At 37.9% G+C, this 21402-nt stretch overlaps 3 protein-coding genes and 2 long non-coding RNA genes across 7 annotated transcripts; 1 reads left to right on the forward strand and 4 right to left on the reverse strand.

The window, feature by feature from the left end:
* Nucleotides 1-4603: 4603 nt before the first annotated feature.
* LOC122082137 (2-oxoglutarate-dependent dioxygenase 21, chloroplastic) lies at nt 4604-7877 on the reverse strand. Its single transcript, XM_042649621.1, has 3 exons — nt 7403-7877; nt 7066-7328; nt 4604-5216 (listed from the first exon to the last, which is right to left on the reverse strand). The coding sequence occupies exons 1-3, from the start codon at nt 7550-7552 to the stop codon at nt 4604-4606; spliced, it is 1026 nt and encodes a 341-aa protein (XP_042505555.1). The 5' UTR covers nt 7553-7877.
* Nucleotides 7878-10069: 2192 nt separating this feature from the next.
* Nucleotides 10070-10430, reverse strand: LOC122081392. The gene is made up of 2 exons (XR_006141073.1): nt 10287-10430; nt 10070-10195 (listed from the first exon to the last, which is right to left on the reverse strand). It is a non-coding gene; the product is annotated as an uncharacterized LOC122081392 (long non-coding RNA).
* Nucleotides 10431-11100: 670 nt separating this feature from the next.
* Nucleotides 11101-13809, reverse strand: LOC122082138 (disease resistance protein Roq1-like). The gene is made up of 3 exons (XM_042649622.1): nt 13544-13809; nt 12220-12385; nt 11101-11307 (listed from the first exon to the last, which is right to left on the reverse strand). The coding sequence occupies exons 1-3, from the start codon at nt 13807-13809 to the stop codon at nt 11101-11103; spliced, it is 639 nt and encodes a 212-aa protein (XP_042505556.1).
* Nucleotides 13810-15045: 1236 nt separating this feature from the next.
* On the forward strand, nt 15046-18614 carry LOC122081385. Of its 2 annotated transcripts, none has more exons than XR_006141071.1 (5): nt 15046-15324; nt 16596-16672; nt 16817-16932; nt 17761-18372; nt 18479-18614. It is a non-coding gene; the product is annotated as an uncharacterized LOC122081385 (long non-coding RNA). The 2 variants fall into 2 exon arrangements; XR_006141072.1 differs by lacking the exon at nt 15046-15324 and adding an exon at nt 15794-15996.
* Nucleotides 18615-18684: 70 nt separating this feature from the next.
* LOC122081384 lies at nt 18685-20011 on the reverse strand. Of its 2 annotated transcripts, none has more exons than XM_042648489.1 (2): nt 19522-20011; nt 18685-18975 (listed from the first exon to the last, which is right to left on the reverse strand). In XM_042648489.1, the coding sequence occupies exons 1-2, from the start codon at nt 19769-19771 to the stop codon at nt 18815-18817; spliced, it is 411 nt and encodes a 136-aa protein (XP_042504423.1). In that variant the 5' UTR covers nt 19772-20011; the 3' UTR covers nt 18685-18814. The 2 variants fall into 2 exon arrangements, with proteins under 2 accessions (XP_042504423.1, XP_042504425.1); XM_042648491.1 differs by having other exon boundaries at nt 18685-18972; nt 19522-20008.
* Nucleotides 20012-21402: the final 1391 nt, after the last annotated feature.

Below are 21402 nucleotides of genomic sequence, written 5' to 3' on the forward strand. Positions count from 1 at the left end.
CAGGAACAAATCGGATAGAGCTGCACTGCCTGCTCTTGCCCTAACCAATAAGTGTATAATAGACAACGGAAGCGCCAACCCAAGAACCAGGGCATTGATCTTCTGCAGCTGAGACATTGACCACAAGTTTCATCCCTTGGAAGCAGTCATCGTTAGTTGGGCATAAACTACATAAGAAGTACATTGTGCCTGTTGACCTAAGGATGACTGTGTCTCTTCCACTGCTATAGGTTACAAGAGGGCAAAAACTGGATTAGTTGCTCGTACAATCACCTGGTTGTACAGTCAACATCCAATATCTGTCATTTTTGTTTCTAATTTTTTTTTCTTTTTTATTCTTATAATGGCAGAAAGAAGGACAGGTGTTGGCTATTGGATCCTATCTCCAAGAGGGCTGCTTGTCACACAATTTTGATAGTCGTTACTGCTCACTATGTCCACAGAATGACCCCACCAATAATTGAACACTGCAGGTTTTGTAAAACCAAAATTTGATGGTTAGTACTTACATGCATTAGTCAAAATCATTATTGTTGGGGCTACGAGGTCTTGTATTTCATAGTTTGCATAAGTGGGCTAATCTCAAAAGATTGTTAAGAGGTTGAGGGCTCAAGGGTTGGAGGAATCGACGCATCTTGTGTTTTATCTTTGTCAATGGGACCTTGACGAGCTAGCAGGTCCATGGCGGGGATTTGGGGTGGCAAGACCCCAAAGAAATTTTCTTTATCGCTATATGGATATTTCAATAAATTACTTGTATATGTTTTACTATAAATTTGTAGCAAGGGGTCTTTCTTTATAATCAATCTAAACGTGTTTTGAAGACAAACAACTGTAACCCTATTCTTCATCGATAGTGAAATAGACCTCATCTCACCATAGACGTTGACAATCTTGTCAAACCACACAAATCTTTGCAATTCCTATTCGTACCAAGTATATGAGAAAAAACTCTCTCTCTCTCTCTCTCTCTACTCCAACAAAATTTGCTTGAGCAGAAGAGATGCAAGATGCATGCATGGTGTATCTGTTAGATCAAGATTAGAAGGTATAAAATTACCTAGTTTGTCACCAACATAGGAAGTCTTTCCAGAAACCCATCTGTTGTAGTCCACACCTTCTGCCCACCCAATACTGCGGCCCACTGTGTACTCAGTGGCACAGACGGCCGGAGCGACCAAGAGCAGAATTAAGATGCCACTTGCCACATCCATGCCTCTCCAGAGCACACAAATTTGCTATCCTAAACTTAGAGGAAGAAGAAGGGTTGTGGAGGCAATCTTATTGGGACTAGCCTTAGATATAGAAAATGAAAATGCTCTAGATTCAGAGAACCCTTTCCCAATATTTATATTGGAAAATCAATATTTTATTTTTATCTTTTTTTAATTTGTTTTCCCCTTTTCTTAATCATTTTTTGGACTGAATAAATAGTTCATCATTAGATTCTACTATGTTTCGGTTAATTTTTTGTGAATTTAAATTTTATTCAATCCTTGACTTTTTTCTAGTTTTATTTTTACTTCTTTAATAATGTTGGTTTTTTTTTTTTTTTAATTATTATTATTATTATGCAGACTTCTGTAATCAATTGATATACTAGTCCTAACTCCTAACTAGCATTTTGGGATCATCCCTGCTACAAAAATCATAATTTCTGAAAAGGGTGCTCCATGATTGTGGGTTCTTTCATTAGTTCTGTGGAAGTGTTGTTTACTATATGAGAGTTTTGACCTTGTGATTATAATCATAGTTTACTATCGTGGAACACCCTTTTTATTTACCAAAAAAATATAACCATCTATCCAATCTTGAAATTTTATATCTCAATATCCTAGGCTTGCAATAGCCTAAGTAAGCCCTATACCATATAGGGTTAGCTATATATACGAAAACAACTCCTCACTTGGGGCCTGTTGAATGAAGTTGGTTGATGGATTGGACTGGGGCAGCCAAAACCTGAATTTGATTCTTTGATTTAAATTAGATTTTGCTTGATCGTCCGTTGGATTCCATTTATCTGAATTAGAATTATTCAATTTGAATAATTTGTTACTGTTTTATTTTGAATAGAGTGGATTCAAGGGCTAGAATTCAAGTAGCTGATCCCATTTAATTGTGTTCTATTTTGTTTTCGTTTTTGTTTTTTTGTTTTTTGTTTTTTTGCTTGTCCTTGTCTGTACTTGGATCCATGTAACCAACCACATTAAGTTAGGGTTAGGCTTGACTGTTGTTGTTTAGCCCAATTGTAGTAGCCATGTAAGACGTGCTTCAGGATCCCCATTGTACGGCTTTGATCGGTCAAGCCAAGGGTGGGTCTAACCTATCCTCACACGGGCAATTAGCCCAACCCCACTTTTGGATTTTTGAAAAATCATTTGAATATGGAATGTTCGGCCCAGGTATATAGCCAGGCCGATACTAGGCTGCGTAAGACTAGATTCACAATCCCTGGCCTAATGGGCCAAACCACAACCCAACTCAAGACTTAATTCTGGTCCACAAGACTGACACCAAGCCCAACTCAATCGGTGACGGTGGGTGGGGTTCCTATTGCTAATAGACGTGAGAAATCATGACTGCGAGTCGAGGTGTCAATGGGCCAGGTTGGGTTCGATTTTTTAAAACCCTAGCCCAACCCTAAGGTCTCCTCACTCAACCCAAGCCTTGCTCAGCCTAGGTCGGCCTGGGATATCTCAGCCCAAGCCCAATCCTCTCGAGTTTAACCCAATCCATCCCAGCTTTGATGGACCTTGATTGGGCTGAGCCTAACCCAATTCAGCCTAGCCCAATATTATTGATTACTTGGTTGCTTGATTTTGATGCATTACATAGACCAAAGACCAAAGTTTTTGTATATATTTCGATTATGGAAAATGAAAGACTTTTTTGTGGACCTTTTTCTATAGGTACCTATTTATAATAATAATAATAATTATTATTATTATTATATACTTAATATACAAGGTTGGGTTGAACTGGGTTGGGTTGGGTTGAGACCTCAACCTAGGCCTAACCCAACCCGGCCTTAGGCCCAAAATCCTCAACCTTAGCTATCGGTCTCTAACGATATTGATGCGATATTGATCCTGATCAAATCAAATCGGTGCGTGTCTTTTGAAGAAAAAATTATTTTTATATTGTTTTACCCCTGAAACGATATGGGTAAGTGATCTGGATCAATAAGTACCTAGCATCGATCTTATCCAATACCAATATGATGCTGCCGAAACTTGAAATCAGAACGAGATTCATTTGATTGATATATGTACTGTACCAATACGACATAAATTCAAAAAATTTCATTGAATCGTGTGATGAAGAGATTCGATTCGCGCCCCGAACCAACAAATTCTTATCTTATAGATAAAGAGGTGGTAAGCGGGGATCAAATGGAAACCTAAGGAATGTACACGTGGCTGCCACGTATGAGGAATATGAATTCTCTGTTACCCGGTAGCCTATATATAAAGCCTTGTATCCCACTTTAAACCTTTACCAAAAAAAAAAGTATCCCACTTTAAACCATTGGAATTCAAAATTTTTAGTGAATCTTTCATGATATAGCACTGAATGGAACATCCAATATTTTCTAGTATCATGTAATTTTTTTATTTCATAATATGTTATCTAAATGAGAGGGTTTTTTGTGTAAGCAGCATAGTGAAGCACATGAAGTGCGATAAGACAATATCAAACAACAGAGAGCAAGATCATTTCCTTTTATAAAGAGAGAGATCGACACAAAGGTACTAGTGTATCCTTCCCAAGGGCTCAGAAAACCTTATCTCTTATCTAAATATATATTTTTTTAATCAATAAAACTGAAATATTTTTAAATTAATTATAATTTTCATATTCTAGTCCCCACTCTCCACATGTTTTTGCTAATTTCATTTCTAACCAAATATCCTATCAAAATTTTCTTTTATTTTTTCTTTTCGAAGAGGGATACCCCACTTGCATGCCGCACACTAAAGGGTGGCATCAACGGGGGCATGAGATGGAGCATCATATTAAACAAGCAATTCACTAAAGGATGTCGTGCCAATGGGGCTATGGGACAGAGCATCATATGCAACAAGCAATTGGTTTTCAAAGGGGAAAGAGGGGCATGCATTTAGGGATAGTATCGGTATCATCATCCGTGATACTAATTCGATACCAATCCAAATTGGATTGGATCAGCGTGTAACGATCGGTTTCGCCCTTATTTTTCTTAAAATGTACAATGTTTTTACTGTTTTACCCTTGAAACGACATGGATAACCGATCCAAATCGTTCATGGATCAAGGATTGGTCTTAGCTGATTTCGATATGATACGACCGATGCAATACCGGTACTTGAAAACATGAAGAGGGGTGCCCATCATTTTTTTTTTTTTTTTTTTTAATTTCATTTTCTTTTAATAATAAATTTGTTTTACTTCATTTAACTTCACATCTAGCCAAAGGAGAGTGGGTATCTTAAGTCATTGAAGCAACACAAGTGGTGACACAAAATGCATGGAATCAAAGGATCCAAGCTCATGTGCTATGAGGCACAACTCGCACCATAGTATATATATTTACACATATTTATATGAAACAAGATTACTGATCTTACTGATCTTTGATCCTAAGAGTATCAATGAAGCTTTTCCCCTCACCGATGTCATTGGCAGAGAGGAAGTCCAGAAAATCTCTAAAGCTGCTTCCCTTGTATCTCCTAGGACGTAATTGGTCATCAACCAGTTCTTCTGCACACTCCATCTTCTCATCCATGGCCAGGCTATGGAGGCTTCCAAGGGAGAACCTAGTCCTTTGAGAGTTAAGGGTAACCCTATGGAGCACACTCTTGTACAAGCCATTGCTTAAGACCTCAAGATGAGCTCCTACATGAACCTGTAGAGTTCCTTGAACTACTCCATCAGGGACCAGCTTCCAAGTAGAGGTATACTGATCATCTTCCTCATGAGGGACCATGATTTGGAGACCTGGGCAACTCTGGAGAAGGATGGTGATGCAGCTGTAGTCACAATGAGGAGGAAGGCCCAGTACTGGAATATCTGATTGTGGGAGGCAAGGTGGATAGCAGTTAACGGCCATGACTTGCACTCCTGGGTTCATTTTCTCACTCAAGTATGTTGGCCCCAAGCCTAGGCTCTCTGTGATGGCCCCCATTACTTCCGTTGCTACTCTCTGTACTTCCACACAGTATCTCCCCATTTTCTCCCTACAAATAAGAAAGGAATGAAATGTCAAAATCAATCAAGGGTCAAAGAATCGGTCCAATCCTGTTTCTAATATGTCTCACTTTAAACCCTTTTTCTGAATCGGTCATGATCAAGGATTTAAGGGATGGTACCGGTATTGGAGGCTGATATCGATTCAGATCGGGATTGGATTGGTGGGTATCAATCGATTTTGCCCTTGGCTTTTATAAAAAAGTACTGATTTTTTACTATTTTACCCCTGAATTGATCCGAATCGATCAGGGATCGATCTCAGCCGATATCAGACCGATACTTGACACCATGGTCCTGAATGCACTTAGATATTCATTTATGATCATTTGGATGCAGTAAGATTTACAAGACTTTTGAATAAAAAATTTAAAAATTACATATATTTGATAATCTTCGCTTATTCCTCCTAATTTCATTGCATAAGATTTCGATTGATTGTAATCCTACTCAAATCAGAATCAATGGAGACTGATCCCTGTTGGATTCAGGGATTTGAAACCTTATGATTAGCTGAAAAATTAGAAGCATAGAACCTATAGGGAGGGTATGGGTGACAACAACAACAACTAAGGGTGTCAAATATTTCGAATCAATCAAAATCGACCAATTTGAGCCGAATCAAGTCCTTATCAAATCGAACCGACTTAATGCAACGATCGAAAACAATAGACTAACCTGGTAAAAAAAACCAAGATTAGACCGATAGTGATAGGTAAAGACACTAGAAACCCCCCCAAAAACAGAATTTTGCCCTTGATTTTCCATAAAGAGCAACTCAATGCACGAGGCTCCCGTTACTGTAGGGTTTGGAAGGCACAATTGTATGCAGCCTTACCCCTTGCTTCGCAGAAGAGGTTGTTTCCAAGTTTTGAATCTGTCACCAACATGTTGCAATAGTGCAACTTAACAGTTGTGCCACAGGCACGCCCACTTTGCCCTCGATTTTCCATATACATGTAAAATCGAAACAGGACCATATTGAACCTGGTAGTGCCTCAATTACAAATCGAGAACAATAAACCAATAAAAAACCGAATTAGATTGAATTAAAACCAAACCGACCGATTGACACCGCAACAACAATAAATGTAGGTAAATGACTGACAGAAACCGACGAGTTTAGGACATCAAATCATCAATTCATGGCCTGGCACCATACAAGGAGTTGAAGTCCCTTATCTCAACCGAAACCATGGAAACCACTTATTATTAACTCTTCCAGCTCCAGAATTTATCTGTAGAAACCCTGGAAACCACTTATTATTAACTCTTCCAGCTCCAGAATTTCTCATACAGATAGATAGATCACTTGGCCATTTATTGTCCAAAATAACACACACCCAAGGCCCAATTTTCAATATAGTTTATTTACCCAAAAAAAAGAAATTTCATTATAGTTTTGCCCATCTCACACAGTCCATCCAAACTCTTAACCCTTTATCTCTTTTTTTTTTTTTTTTTTTTTTACGACAGGTATCTAGGTCTTCAGTAGGACTAGTCTCGCGGATCCATACTAACCCTCCAACCATATGGACTGAGTTATACCGAGGTTGAATGAGAACCATTCAACTTTTACTGAAAGTAATGAAGAACACTAATTAAACACCTCGTGTGAATGCCCAAGGTATGCCTAATGGGAGTTGAACTTAGGACGTCTCTATATTAATACCTATCAATACTGATATGATATACTTTAAACCTTTTATAATAATAACATTTTCAAAGATATCGATAAATATATCGTACTGATTTCAATTAATATCGATACGATACAAACTGATACTTTAAACAAGATTAGTTTAATTAGTAAAGCAGAAAGAAAGAAGTGGGACCCACCTGTAATGAGGCGGTTTGGCTGGCCAAGAGCTGACCCATTTGTCAAGAGGATGAGCATAGTGTTTGAGGAGGACCCTACAGAACTGTACTCTGTTACTATCTACGCCGTCCGTCAGGCTAGTAACAGTTGTTGAATATCTCACCGGCTTGTGAACATCTCTTGACATGAACTTGTTTTTATCACCGGCCGGAAGATTGAAGAAATCCGACGCCGACGTCAGGGTTCCTTCAATAATCGATTGGCTTATCCCATGATTGATAATCTGTATTATAAGCAAACATGTATAGCATGAAACACTTAATGAGCCAAAGTAACTAACTGTGTACGTTTACTTACTTGAAAGAAACCCATTTCCAGACAAGCCTTCCTGATTTGTTGAATGATACAGGACCTTTGGTGAGGACTCTGGTTCAAACCAGCAAGGTCTATGATGGGTACTTCAGCTATGATCTCTTGGGCTTTCTTTCCTTTTTCATAATCTTCCATGACTGAGCTTAGATAATGAAGATAGAAGAAGAGGGTAGAGGGTTGAGGGTTGAGGGTTGAGGGAGTTTAACCAGAGAGAGCTATATATATATATATATATATATATATGAATTGAAGATATCTAGTCTCTGATGCTTTTTTTATGGGAGACAGAACCAGGTGATTGTGGATTGCTATCAATTGCTTCTAATTGGTATCTGGAGAATGAAGGCTGTGCCAGTCCAAAGAGAGCATGCAAAATATGACGTTGTGGGCCTTGTGGCCATAACAGATACCAAAAGTAGAAGTTTTCAACGGCTAAGAGGTGTGAATAGTAAACAAAGCTTCTTCCTCACCCATTCTCTTTCCAGTTTGAGACGAAAAGTGTTGGGACTTGGGACGGAAACAGCAACATAATAGTACTAGTGCCACCACCCATGAGTCGGTTCTATGGATCGGTAGTGGATCGGACGGATTCAAATCTTTTGCGATGAGCGGTGAGTGGCAGTGAGGATCCAACGGTTGGGTGGATGCTCACTATCATTCATGGTCTCCCCACATAAGATTTTTGTGTTAGATCGTGGAGGTATTGGCAGAGATTCCAAATCTTCGATTATTCAATATTCGGTAAAGATTAAGTGCAAAAGAGTAAAATCATCTATTGCAAGAATTAGGGGTGCAAGTTTGGTCCTATCGAGTCCGCCCTAATCGTGAATAGGATCTGGGCTGAAATACCCTAGCCCTAAGGGGTGGTTAGGTTGGGAATCTCTAGCTTTGAATCAAGGCAGGGCTGAGGTAGGATTGAGGGCTTAGGCTCAACCAGACCTTGTTCTTCTTCTCCCCTACATCTCTACATTCACCCCTCTCATGATCAAGGTCAATCAGGGTCAATTAGGGATTTCAATCGTTCGGTCCGGGCTGGTCTCGATCGGGCCTAGCGGACCTATGTCCTTAGACCATGACCTACCTATTTAAGAAATGAGTCTGTCTCGATTGAGTTCCGAGCTTTAATCGGGCTAATCGGGCTTTAAACGGGGCAATGTACCAATAAAGCCTTGAACGGGCCTTAAACGGTCTTTCATTTTCTTAGATTTAAGATACTTTAATTTATTTTGTTAAATTATGAAAAATTTTGAAAAGATATTACACTTAATTAGAGTCAATAATTGATAAAAAAAAAATATCATTATATACCTATTCTATCCCAAAAAAAATCAAAATACCTATATAAAAGGCCGGGCTAAACGTGTTGGTTTGAGTCGGGCTTGTAAACAGGCTGGGCCCGTCGGGAGGTCCATTGGGCTTACCCCTTGCACCGTGTACTAGGGGTGTCAAACGGTCGGGTCGGTCCGGTTTTGGTCGGGCTTAATCGGGCTTGAAGACTTTTAAAGACTGCACCGTGTCCGCCCAATTAACTAATCGGGCTTAGTTAGTTAGGGCATGGTACACTTTATATTCGATCGGTCGGTCTAAGGCTATAATCGGGCTATTAAAATCAAGCCTTAATCGGGTTTTAGTCGGGCCTTAATCGGGCCACGGACATGTTTAATGTTAAACGGGCGTAACCGGTTTTTAAACGGGCCTTTTTTAACATGACTGAGCAACGACGCTGTGACAGACGATGGGGTTTGGTTTCCTATTCTTCATTGTCTAAATCTGGTTGTGGCTATTCTTTTATTTGTTTTGATTTGGTTGTTTCTTAATCCAGGAGTATCATGATAAAAATGAAGTGCAGGAGAAACAGGAACCTTCCCCTCCAGAGATTGTAAAACCTGTTGAAGAACCTGAGGCTGAGGATAAAAATCTAATTGAAGAACTAGAAGAGGAACCTCAGCCTGAGAATGAGGTTGAAGCTCCCCAAGTGGAATCTGCTCCAGATACGAGAGATTTGCTCGTGAGTTTCTAATGTTCCCAATTTTTCCCTCTTTACAATTGGATGGGAAATTTATTGAAAATATATTCATCTTATAATGCCTTTTGTTTTTCCTTTTGCAGGGTATGAATGAGATACACCCTAGAGCTGCAGAGCTAGAGGAAAGCAACGCAATGGCTCTGGCAATCATACCATCAGATGATTATAGTGAAAATATCTTCTAGCAAAAAGTTCAAACTGGATGGACATTTCATAATCCATGCTATGTACAGTAGCTGTTGGAATAACAAGGTTAATTTTGCAAAATAAAATTTTAAGGAAAGAGATGATTGGATGAAAATGCAATGAGAATGCTCTCATGTGGGATTGCCCATAACTACATATGGATCTCAATAAATGTATTGATTGATCCAAGGAACCTACTCTCTTCCAAGTCACATATTTAAAAACATCACAAAAAATCCAAAGCATTGATCCAACATCCTCATAATTAAATTATTTAGAAACATCATAAAAAATCCTAAATCCTTATCCTGTCCAAGCATCCCACAATTAAAATATTTAGAATCATAAAAAGTCCTAAATCCTTGTCTAAGCATCTCATAATTAAAATATTTAGAATCATAAAAAGTCCTAAATCCTTATCCAAGCATCCCACAATTAAAATATTTAGAAATATCACAAAAAATCTTAAATTCGTATCCAAACATCCCCAAAGTTAAATATTTAGTTACATGACCCAAAATTATCCTGATTCCGTCCAATCTGGAGTGCTTCAACATCAATCCCACCTAATAGAAAATAGATAAAGCATAACCATTAGTAAATGTAAAGATAAAAGATAGCGAATATGTCATAATCAAAGAAGAAGAATGATATTACCCGTGGAATTTCACCTAACAGACTAAACATTAGCTGCAGTAGAGGCATTAAAAGATCTTTGTGTAGGTTCTACTGTAATATTAGTATCACCACTCACATCCAAAGACAACACATTCCCCAAAGCATTAGCCAAATCACTGGCATCATCAATCGGTTCAGCTTTAAAAGTGTACGAAATGAGGAAGATGACATGTAAGATATTAAGATTATGACAAAAAAAATGCGATGATACAACATTTGTTTAACGGATGAAAAATGTATATTTACATAGTTTGAAATTATCTCTAAAGTCTACTCTGAACATCCAATCTCGAAGGCAAATCAACGCTTCAACATTTGCAGGCAATAGCTTACTTCTGTATTTGTCAATAACTCTACCTCCAGCACTAAAAGCTGATTCAGAAGCAACAGTTGATACCGGAATAGCCAACCCATCCCTTGCCATCCGAGAAAGATCACGATACTTTGCTCCTTGTGACTTCCAAAAGACCAATACATCATAATGCTTGATCGGATCTTTAATCCTTGGCTCTTCTAGATATAAATCTAATTCGGATTTATCTTGTATTACAGTAGTGGTAGAACTCTCATACATGGATAGCTCCTACAAAACAAAATAATCAAAATGAATAATGTAATATATTGAATTAAAATATATGTTTTAAACAATCAAAAAAATAAAAATAAAAAGGAAAAACATAATGATTTATACCTCCCAATCTAAAACATCTCCAACTGTATTGTCCTCAATAGCATGTGATTGTAATCCCCTCTCTTCCTCAGTTATCTCCATGCACCGGTACTCTTCAAAGAGTTATTCTAAGGTCGATTTCACAAGGTTAAACTTTTCCATTGCTGTTGAATCCAAACTGTATATCTTATCAAAAGCAACCCTAACAAAGATTAGCTTGTAACGAGGAACAAATACAACAGCAATAGCTAAAATGATGTTATATGAGTCCCAATACTTGTCAAACTTCTTTTTCATTTCTTGTGCCATCTTTTTCACATAGTCTTCTCCCTGATTTATTGTTTTCAACAAAGACAAATGTATTTTCCATACATTATGAAAATACAAATTTGCTGTTGGGTACTTTGACCCAGACAATAATTCAATAATGTCATTAAAAGGCTTCAAAAAAGAACATAAGTGTTCAATCTTTTTCCAATCCTCATTGCTTTGACACACTTTAAAGTTTTTATCCACCAACTCTAGTTATTGAAATGCAGTCTGATAGACGATGGCAGAATCAAGCATGTGATAAGTCGAGTTCCACCTTGTGGAAACATCTCCATGCAACCCTTTCTGACTTGGTATATCCAATTGTTTGCAGCATTCAAGAAACTTTACTTTCCTTGCTTGAGATGCCTTCACATATGCTACACTCGATCGAACAAAATGTACAGATTCATCAATGCACTTCAAACCATCTTGTACAATTAGGTTCAATATATGAGCACAACATCTATTGTGAAAAAACTCACCACTACATAGCAATGCCTTCTTTAATACCAAACTTTTTTTCAAGTGCTCAATAAAACAAAGGTTAGCACCGGCATTATCTAATGTAATAGAGAACAATTTCTTCTCAATGCCCCAATCCAACAACATATTTGAAGCAATTTCACATATATTAGCTCCTGTGTGTAGGGGTGGCATGATGCAAAATTTCAATAATTTTTTATGTAGTACCCATTCTGTGTCAATATAATGACAAGTGAGAGAAATATAGGAGTAAGTGGTTACAAAGGTCCACAAATAAGTAGTCAATGACATTCTACCATTAAAGGAACTCAAAAAATCCTTAATCCTCTTGCTTTCTCTAGTATGCAACCTCAAGATATCAGTCATTTGGGTATTCCCACTAATAGGACTAAATTGTGGTTAAAGATAAGAAATCAAAGCCCTAAACTCTTCATACTCGACGAATACCAAGGGCAACTCGTGTCTGACAATAAGTGTGGTAATCATATCTCGAACTACATCTGCATCAATCTTCTTAGTTTTCAGTGTCATATTCCCATCACCTCCACCCAATAACATTTGAGCAACATCCTTATTTTTACGTTTGAGGCAAGACTTAAGATGTCTCCTCAAACTGCCAGTGTCATTGATAGATGAATCAGTCAGATATATATTCCCACAAGCCTTGCATTTTGCTCTCTGTCTTCCATCGGGATTTTTGTCTTTAGGGATATTAATAAACTCTTTCCAAATTATGAAAGTTTTTCTCCTATTTTCTTGGTAAAGTACGAACTGTAGCAGATGAAACAACTAGTCCAGTATTATGATCAGATGCAGTTCTTGAACTAGACGGACTAAAACCATTCCCTCTGTTTACTTCATTAACAGACATCTGAACTTCTTGATCTTTTTGATTTGACATTATGCAATTCAACTGAATAAAACAACAATATACTGCAAAATAATAAATAAAAATGAATCTTCCTCAAAATAAAACAATATTGTTCAAATTCACGTTAATAAGACTTAACATTTATTCAGTAAAAAATAAATCAATAATAAAGATTTGTAAGAGTTTAACATTTGCTTGATGATCTGTAACAAATATAATAAGCAAGCATTCCACACTGAAAGAAAATTGGAATCCATGGTCAAACAAGAATATTAGTTACTTAAAAGGAAAAAATAAATAATTAAATAAAAGAACAAACATTGCTTGCATTTTAGTACAAACATTGCTTACATTTTAGTGTTCATCAGTTGAATCTAGTACTCTACCTTTAGCATTAGTTACTGCTTTGCATAATCAACAAGGCTACTTTACTTATTAGTAAAGAAAATTATAGGAAAAAAAGGAAAAGGAATAAACCTCTAATAAGTGGAGTGAGGACGTGAGGTTAGGGTTTTGGGTAGAGAACAGTTGATATTGTTATGGGTTGGGTGTTTATAGGTGTTTTTGGGTACAATAAATCATAAGCTTTTCTTGTTACAATTCACATTCAGCCATCAAGTTTTAAATACCAAACTTTTAATTTGGATCATGATTATTCATTTATAGCATTTTAAATTGTCGCAAATAAATGGTATAATTATGGTTTGTTAAACCAAAAAACCTACCCAAATGAACACTGCCGAATTGCTTGAATAGTTGTCAGTGTTGCAACAGCTTCTGCATCATGTTCTTGGTTGTCAGGTACTACCTTATGCTTCACTAGTCAAGTTTTAAGGATGGGTCTGCATCCTCCATGATGCAGGATGACATTCTAGCATATGAGAGAGCTCCTCAACGCACCATTTGCTTTCTATATATCTTTCAGAGAGGACAGCAATCGAGAGTTCGGAGACTTTTATTGCTCTTAGAAGCTCTGGCCCAATATCTTCTCCTTTCCATAGATCTTTGCTGTCGATGAAAGCATGAATTCCACGATTCTTGAGAGCACTATAACTGTGGGCAACGAAGGTATTGTGGGTATCTTCACCTCTGAAGTTGATAAACACATCATAGCTTATAGATCCAACATCATATCTACAACGTTTAGATCCAACATGTGACTCCATGAAGATTGTAGTTGCAGACAGGGAGATGTGATTGTGATTTTGTTAAAGAGGGCTATTCGAGTGCGAATTGATTTCCTTTGATTGAAGAGAATAGATAACTAAGGGAGAAAGCGTCGGCTCTGTTTCTTACTTTCCTGTTGAGTATGAATGGGAATTGGGAGGAGAAAAGTGTCAAACAGGAAATTGATTTGGATACAATTTTGGAACTCGAATGCAGCCGCAAGGAGCAGAGAGGTTAGTCGGTTTTAATTTCTTTCCCTTCTTCTCCTTTTCCTATTTCACTTGGACGGAGTCCATAACCCTCTCTCTCGAGTCTCGACTCTCGACGCAAGCAATAGGTGCAGATACACCCTGAGAACAACCCGAACAATGGGAGAGGACTCAACAGGCAGCGGTGGCAGGAGATCAAGATTGGGTCCAGAGAGGTTAGTCGATCTTTTCATTTAAGCAATATCGGCTTTATATAGATACAAAAATAGCAAAATCAATGAACAGGGTAATTAAAATGGAAGATCCAAGTAGAAACGTACCTAGAAAGGCAGCACTAACCAAGTTTCACTTTTCCCTTTGTAGGCAGTGAAGAAATGCTTGGCAACAATGGAGAAACACAGCCGCGGCGCTATCGGCGCAATAACAGTCGGCCAAATTGATACGAAGAGTGCTTGGAGTTGGCAACAATGGTGAAACACAACCGCCAACAACAGTTGACTGTCGGCCATAGAAATGAAGATTGCTTGGGCTTGGCGAATCGGCGACAACGGAGAATGGAGAACCACAGCGGCGGTCGCGGCGCAGTGTCAAACGAAGAGGAAGGTTGAAGACCGACTACGGACTAGGGTTTTGCCTTTTTGATTTCTTTGTTTATTGTTTATTTTTAACTCTTTCATATGGGGGTAAAATAGGTATCTTACAACCGGGCCGGGCCAGGCTAGGCTGGTGCAAAATAGACCGGTCTAGATCGGGTGCCCAATGGTCCAAGTATCAGGACTGAACACGTTTATTAATCAGGCCGATCAAGATCGGGCCATAAACATATCAAGCTCAGTCAGGCCTACCGGTGCGGGCCTAGAATTGACAACCCTAGGGTCAATCCAACACCACCAGACCTGTGGGCAGGTCAAGGTCGAAATTTTTCAGACCCCGAGTCAGGGCCGGACCGGGTCCCCAAATTAAGGAGACTCGGGGTTGGGCTAGGATCATCACCTACGCCACTTGATTTCACGGAGACCTGTTCATTTTTCACTCACTCTTCTCATACGATCACAACGTAACTGAAGCAGAAATCGTCTATTGCGAGAACCTTTTCAACTCCTCTGCTTCTGCTCTTCTCTGTCTCGCGGTTGTCTCTCCCAGGATACAATACCTTAACAGAGAAGATATTCGTTTCGATCTCGAACCAGAAATAGATCACTTTGTTTATCGTTTATTGAAGCTAGTCCGGATATTGGAGAGGAAGTCGCTGTTGTCATCGGAGCTGGAATCGCAGGTCTCGTTACCTCATTGTCTGTTCACAAGGTCAGTTTCTCTAACCCTTGATGGCTTGATTCACAAAGGAGATCCTGAACCTCTTTTTTATAATGGATAGAGAGTGTTGGATGCAATCTGTGTTGGGGATTAGCTCAGGACCCAATTTCTTGAAACCCAAGTGAAATGAAAATAATTCTTGAAGTAAGAATCGATTTTGGAAATATCAGCCGTATTACTACTTAATTGGAAGGTCTGAATGCCCCATTTTGGAGAATTTATCTGTTTTAATATTCAATCCATTTTCCTGGGGGAAGTGATCCTTATTAATTAGGAAGAACCTTCACCAATTTGGCATTCCTGAGTCCTGACCATAGTAGATTAGGGAATGTGTTAAATAGCTCAACAAGACATTTTCAGTTGCTCAGGATTGGCACTTGCTTTTTTTTTTTCACAGCATTTTAAGTGGTTACTGTAGAAATGCAACACTAAAATGACGCAGAAGAAAATAATGGAAAAACAAGAACAAACAATAAACAATGGTTTACAAAGTTTGGCAAGAATGCCTACGTCCTTGGTGAGATGAGATCATGCTTCACTATCAATGGAGAATAGGGTTACAGCGCTCATCGAGGCGCCTGCACCAATATTCCTTGGATTAAACTGTGACGGAATACAAGACTTCTAACACCACATTATAGCTGAAAACCAAAGTCCTCTTGTGTGAGTAATGCCATCCTAGGAAGTTCATTATTCTCGTATTATCATCATAAAGAGATGACTCTCCTGTTCTTGTAGGAAGCCTTGTGCTCTCTATCGTATTGGAGGGAACTTTGGAATTTGTATAAGATAATTCTTTTTTTTTTGGGGGGGGGGTGGTTGATTGCAGATAAAAGCAAGGCTACACATGATATTTCTATGAAAAAGATGAAAATGGTGCAACTAACTCAAAGGAAGTTCCTTGTTTCTTGAAAAATTCTGGGTTCTTCTTTCAACCTCAGGCAAGCAAAAGTATGGGTACAATAGATCCGTTATTTTCTTCTCCAAATATGATAGTTCTCCCATGCTCAATAAGACCCTTACTAAAGAGGGGGGGGGGGGGGGGGAGGATTTCTAAAGTTTGATAAATTTCTGGTGGCAACAACTACCAACCCCTTTGAGGAAGATGCACAATCATGTACACATTCATGATTTGCTTCATTATCATCAGGAACAATAAACTGTTTCTGTTTCATTGTGTCCTGGAAAAATAGGTAGAGAAGCTTATTAAGTGCTTTGGTTTGTTGGGTTTTTTTTTCCTCTCAACTTCTTTATGGTATCAGCTCTGCAGGATGGTGGTAAAATCAGAAGATGGGAGGAAGCTGCTGCGTTCCTTCAAGTTCAAGGAGGAAGCTGAAAGGTAATAAATATTTGTTTGTCCTATTTTCAGCAGTGTTATGTTTTGAATTTAGTGAATTAGAAATCCTCCCCCCATTTTTCTCTCATTTGGTGACCTGAAGCTCCTCTCATTCGTTTCTTTTACATTACTCAACTACTGGAACAGCCAAGAAGTCCCTGCTGTGGAAAGGAATATACATTTGGAGTCTATTGCCAATCAGTTGCTATCAGATTCAACCTTTTTTTCTTCCAAGCTGGCAAAGATTGAAAAGAGTGGAACAGGTAAACTTTGTTAGAACATGTTGACAGGAACTAATTGCTTGCTTTCACCACCTTTGCCTTAGCCAGTAGAAATCTTGAAGACCTTGTATTAGCATGGTATGATGACCTTTTCAAGTTCGGATTTTCTATTGCTTTACAAATCATCAGTTGAAAGTTTGATCTAGCTGCTCAATTGTATACCCCTTTTTCAAAAACTGAACTTGGTTCAATTGAAAAGGGCATATCTGCACCTAAAAAGCATGTTTTTTCTGTTATTTGTATTATTTCTAATGTTTTTCAGAAGTTAGGATCATTTGATTAGGTTGGTTCTGGGGCTATCAGAATGGCTTTGTTATGATTATACACACTATGCCTGCTTCACAAACCACCACCACCCACCCCCCCCCCCCCAAAAAAAAAAAAGAAGAAGCCCAAACAGCCTCCAATGATCTATAGTAACCCTATTTTCGGAACCGTGTTCAATGAAATAATCTCCTATTTAGTTTTGCAGATTGAGCTCATCATCACATTGTTAATTAAGAAGGGGGAGGAAAAAAAATGAAAAAAGAATCATTTTTCAAAAACCTAAAATGATCTTGTCTCTTTTATTAAATTAACATTTTGGTGATGATTCAATTCCTGAGGATGAATTTTACAGTATATGATGTGTCAAACCAAATGTGTAATGATATTTTCCATATGAGAATCTTAGGAGCAATTATCATTTTCACCCTGTTTTTCGGTACCCAAAAGAAATAAAGTACTAATTAGGACCTCACTTTTTTATATGAAAGATGTTTGTTTTGTAGAATTGTTTATCTAATAAACTAAGACATATCCTATTACCAGGTCTAAGGATCAGTGACCTATCTATTTTGAAGAGCTTCTTCGAGATGATCGAAGGCTGGCCTTCAGAGTTGCTAAATGTTATTGACATGAGCGTCGAGGACACCTTCCGTAGTTGCATTGGATGCCTCTCTAGAACTGGTAGCTGTGGCCAACTGTGAGCCCTTAAGCATCAGCTGGTGGAGTTGTGCTTGCAAGTGATGCATCACGCCCTATGACTTCGAAGCTTGGGCAAGGAGCTTGTTGCACCTGCCGTATGCCATGGTTCTATTAACAGAGATTGCAGGTGCACTTAAAGTTCTACATCTCATACAGCACAGAGAGATGGGCCCGTGTCTTTCCATTGAAATTCTTGCAAACCTTGTTAGAGCACTACTTGTACAGTGGGAGCTTCTCCGTTAGTTTTCTGATTTTGAGATTAGCATTGTTGTGCCTAAACTAGTCAGGTTGCACCCATTGTTGCAGCAAACAGATTTCAAATTTGAGCCTTTGAACTAGGCAGATGAGAGTCAGATTCTGATTATGGACTATGTTGCTGGGGAAGATCTATGACAGTGGTCACACAGCTCAAATGCCACTCAACCAAAGGCCATCCATCTCTTTTCCTTCTTCAGAGTAAGAGAAATTTCAGTTGTGATTTCATGTACAAATACATAAATGTTTTTAGTTGCAAAAGAACAGGAACGAAAGAACCTTTTTTTTTTTAATGGGTAAACTATAGAAGGGGAGAAGGTGAAGGTAACAGCCAGGGTACCCGAACTTGAGACCTCCTGGTGAGTGTGGACTTAACTCACCCCAACATTGTTAACAGACAGGAACTAGCTTGCTCTTCTGTACACCTTAATGTTGTAAGTAGAAAAAAAAAAAAAAAATTGTTTCATCAGATGATGGCATGTGTGAATCACTCAAGAAATTGGTACTCATGTATGCAAGTTAGAAATAGAACAATTTCATTAAGAAAGAACTTGGAATACATGCTCAAGCTCAATCTGAAAGCTGTCATGGTTGAATTGGAAAACAAATAACAGAGAGTTGAGGTTCTTTTGAAGAACATCACTCAGTTTCTCTTCCTGAAAACTTTCTTTTGATCTGACTTTCGGGCTGGTTGATCCAAGGCAGCTGGCACGCCAATCTGACCATTGTTGTTGATGTTACCGTCGATTGTCAACCCCTTGATTCTGGCAAGAACTGAATCATCTTTATTCACCATTTCAACTGCTGTGTATCAAAGTAACAGCCATGAGAAGTTCATAAAGTTTATATTTGAATATTTTCATCTTGTTTTATTGTCTCTAGAGTTCTCATAGATTGACTTTTAATATCAGAGAAACAAGAACAATATAGATCAAAGAGAAATGAGAAATAAGAAAGGATGCATCCTATGGTTTGTATCCAAGGATGAACAGAGGATGAACACTAGGAAGGCAAATGATTTAATGAACACACCTCCTTCACAAATCCAAATCCTTCAAGGGGACCTTGCTTTGACGCTTCCCTAATTGATAAATTGAATCATGACAAGTTCCGAAAAGAACTGGAAGTGAGCTAATCTCCCTCACAAAAGCCCAAGTAATCCAGAAATCCGAAAGAGAAACAATCGAAGTAAAAAGCTTTCATCCGTTCAATCTCAAAGTGCCCAAAACTTTTAACAGAGCAATTCAAAAATCAGAAATAGAGACTTCATTTTCACATCAAGTTCGTCCATTTCAATCAGTGTTTAGAAGAAAATAAAAAATGGGTTCATAAAGATCTTGAAGGCAATACCTGGGTTGGAGAAAAACCAGAGAATGATGGCACATAGAACAAGCACTACAGGTATTAGATGGACAGCGTTCTCTGCAAATTTAATACGGGACTTCTCCTTTTTCGCCGCCTCGGACAGGGGATCATAGGTAGGCAACTCACTGTTCTCTGCAGTTTTCACACCCTGAGAGCCCTTCGACGATGGCAATGGTGAGGAGAGGTGAGCAAAGAATTCCTCAGAGGCTCGAGATGTGCTCGACGATCTGTGCATCTTTTCTTACCAAGGAGCTAAGAAGAAAGAAGAAGAAGACGAAGAAGAAGAAGAAGGAGAAGAAGAAGAAGAGAAGCGAAGAAGACAAAGGGTTTGAGACCGTAGATAGATTCCAGATACTACTTTGCCGAATCCACTGATGGTAAGAAGTAATGAATGATGGGGTAGGGGAGCAGAGGGCGAAAAAAATGGGGGTGAGGCTCAGGTGGTGGTGGACTGCCAAACACGTTTTGATTTGACTTTTCCGATTTATGTGCTAAACATGTTTTCTATAATTCCTCTCATTTGCGGCCACGTATTGTTAGCTTGGCTTAAATTGGTGAAATATGTAACAATTGAAAGGTGGGCCCTACCAACAACGGTTGGCTATAAATCTTGGGATTTTGTTGGGTAATGATCTGATCACATCGTTGTGGGTAGTCGGCATGGAAAGAAAAATGATTAATTAGGGACCTTTGACTCTCTAGAGAGAATCTCTACATCTACCCTATTTGATCCACCAATTGAATGGAGAAGGGTATTTTGGTCCATTTATGGTGAATCTCTTCATTTACTCTACCTGACCTATTGATTGGACTTGGAAAGGATTTATTTATTTATATTTTGGATAAAGACTGGAGAAGGATAATTAGATCATGAATACTAGGGGTTGTGGAATTAATGATAAACCTGTCTAATTATAACATCACATCATCATTAAAGAATTAGGTGAAGGAAAACTTATTCAAATATTTCCATCGTGGCATGTAGATGATAGTATGAGACCAAATTTGTAGGATGGAAAAACACCCTTGGCTCACATGTTAAATTTAAGTTCTAACAAGTTTTCCAAATTACAAAAGAGAGGCTTGAATTTTTAAGACTTGGGGAAAGTGCATAGTAATGGTTGAAGAATCGTAAATATGTATGGACACCTGGGGACATACATGGGAACTCATGAGAAAATATTTGATTGATTAGGCTCTAAAGTTTGACAAGTGCCTTAGCCCAAATCATGTATTATTTTTCCAATGATCAAAATTATCACATCATAGTTTAATGTGCCACAATGAGAAAAAACCACTTCAAATAATTTATCGAAACCAAGCCACTCAAATGAGCTTTAATTGAAAATTGAAAATAACTCATCATTATGTTATAATCAAAAGATGTCATTGTATGTTTTGCACATTATGGAGTGGACATATGAAATGATAGAATTTATCATCATTAGAAGAAAAAAATATATGAATTATACTTGAAGGATCAAAAATGTAAATTTATAAATTATTTGACAAATTAAAGTTTGTTAATAAGAAAATCTCTTAATAAATTTTGCATAGATAATGCATATGCCTAACAAAAATAGAGTTAAGTTTAATCCATCAATAAATATTTACATATTGATAGATCATTTTGTAACCCTCAATTTGATTTGAGAGTGTAAATTGGTGGTAATATAAGTCTTTATAAGGGGTATTGCTTGTCAAAAAATTAAATAATCCTTTGCAGTGATGTAACCTTTTGAGATTCAAAAATTACAAAAGAACATGAAGAAATGTTGTCTCCAAATATGTGGGAATAAGGTTCTCAAAAATATTACCCAAAAAAAAGTATTTATTTTCAAAATAAAAATAAAAAATAAAAAAATT

The sequence above is a fragment of the Macadamia integrifolia genome, chromosome 6 (assembly GCF_013358625.1).
Source record: "Macadamia integrifolia cultivar HAES 741 chromosome 6, SCU_Mint_v3, whole genome shotgun sequence".
In the NCBI taxonomy this organism is placed as follows: domain Eukaryota; kingdom Viridiplantae; phylum Streptophyta; class Magnoliopsida; order Proteales; family Proteaceae; genus Macadamia; species Macadamia integrifolia.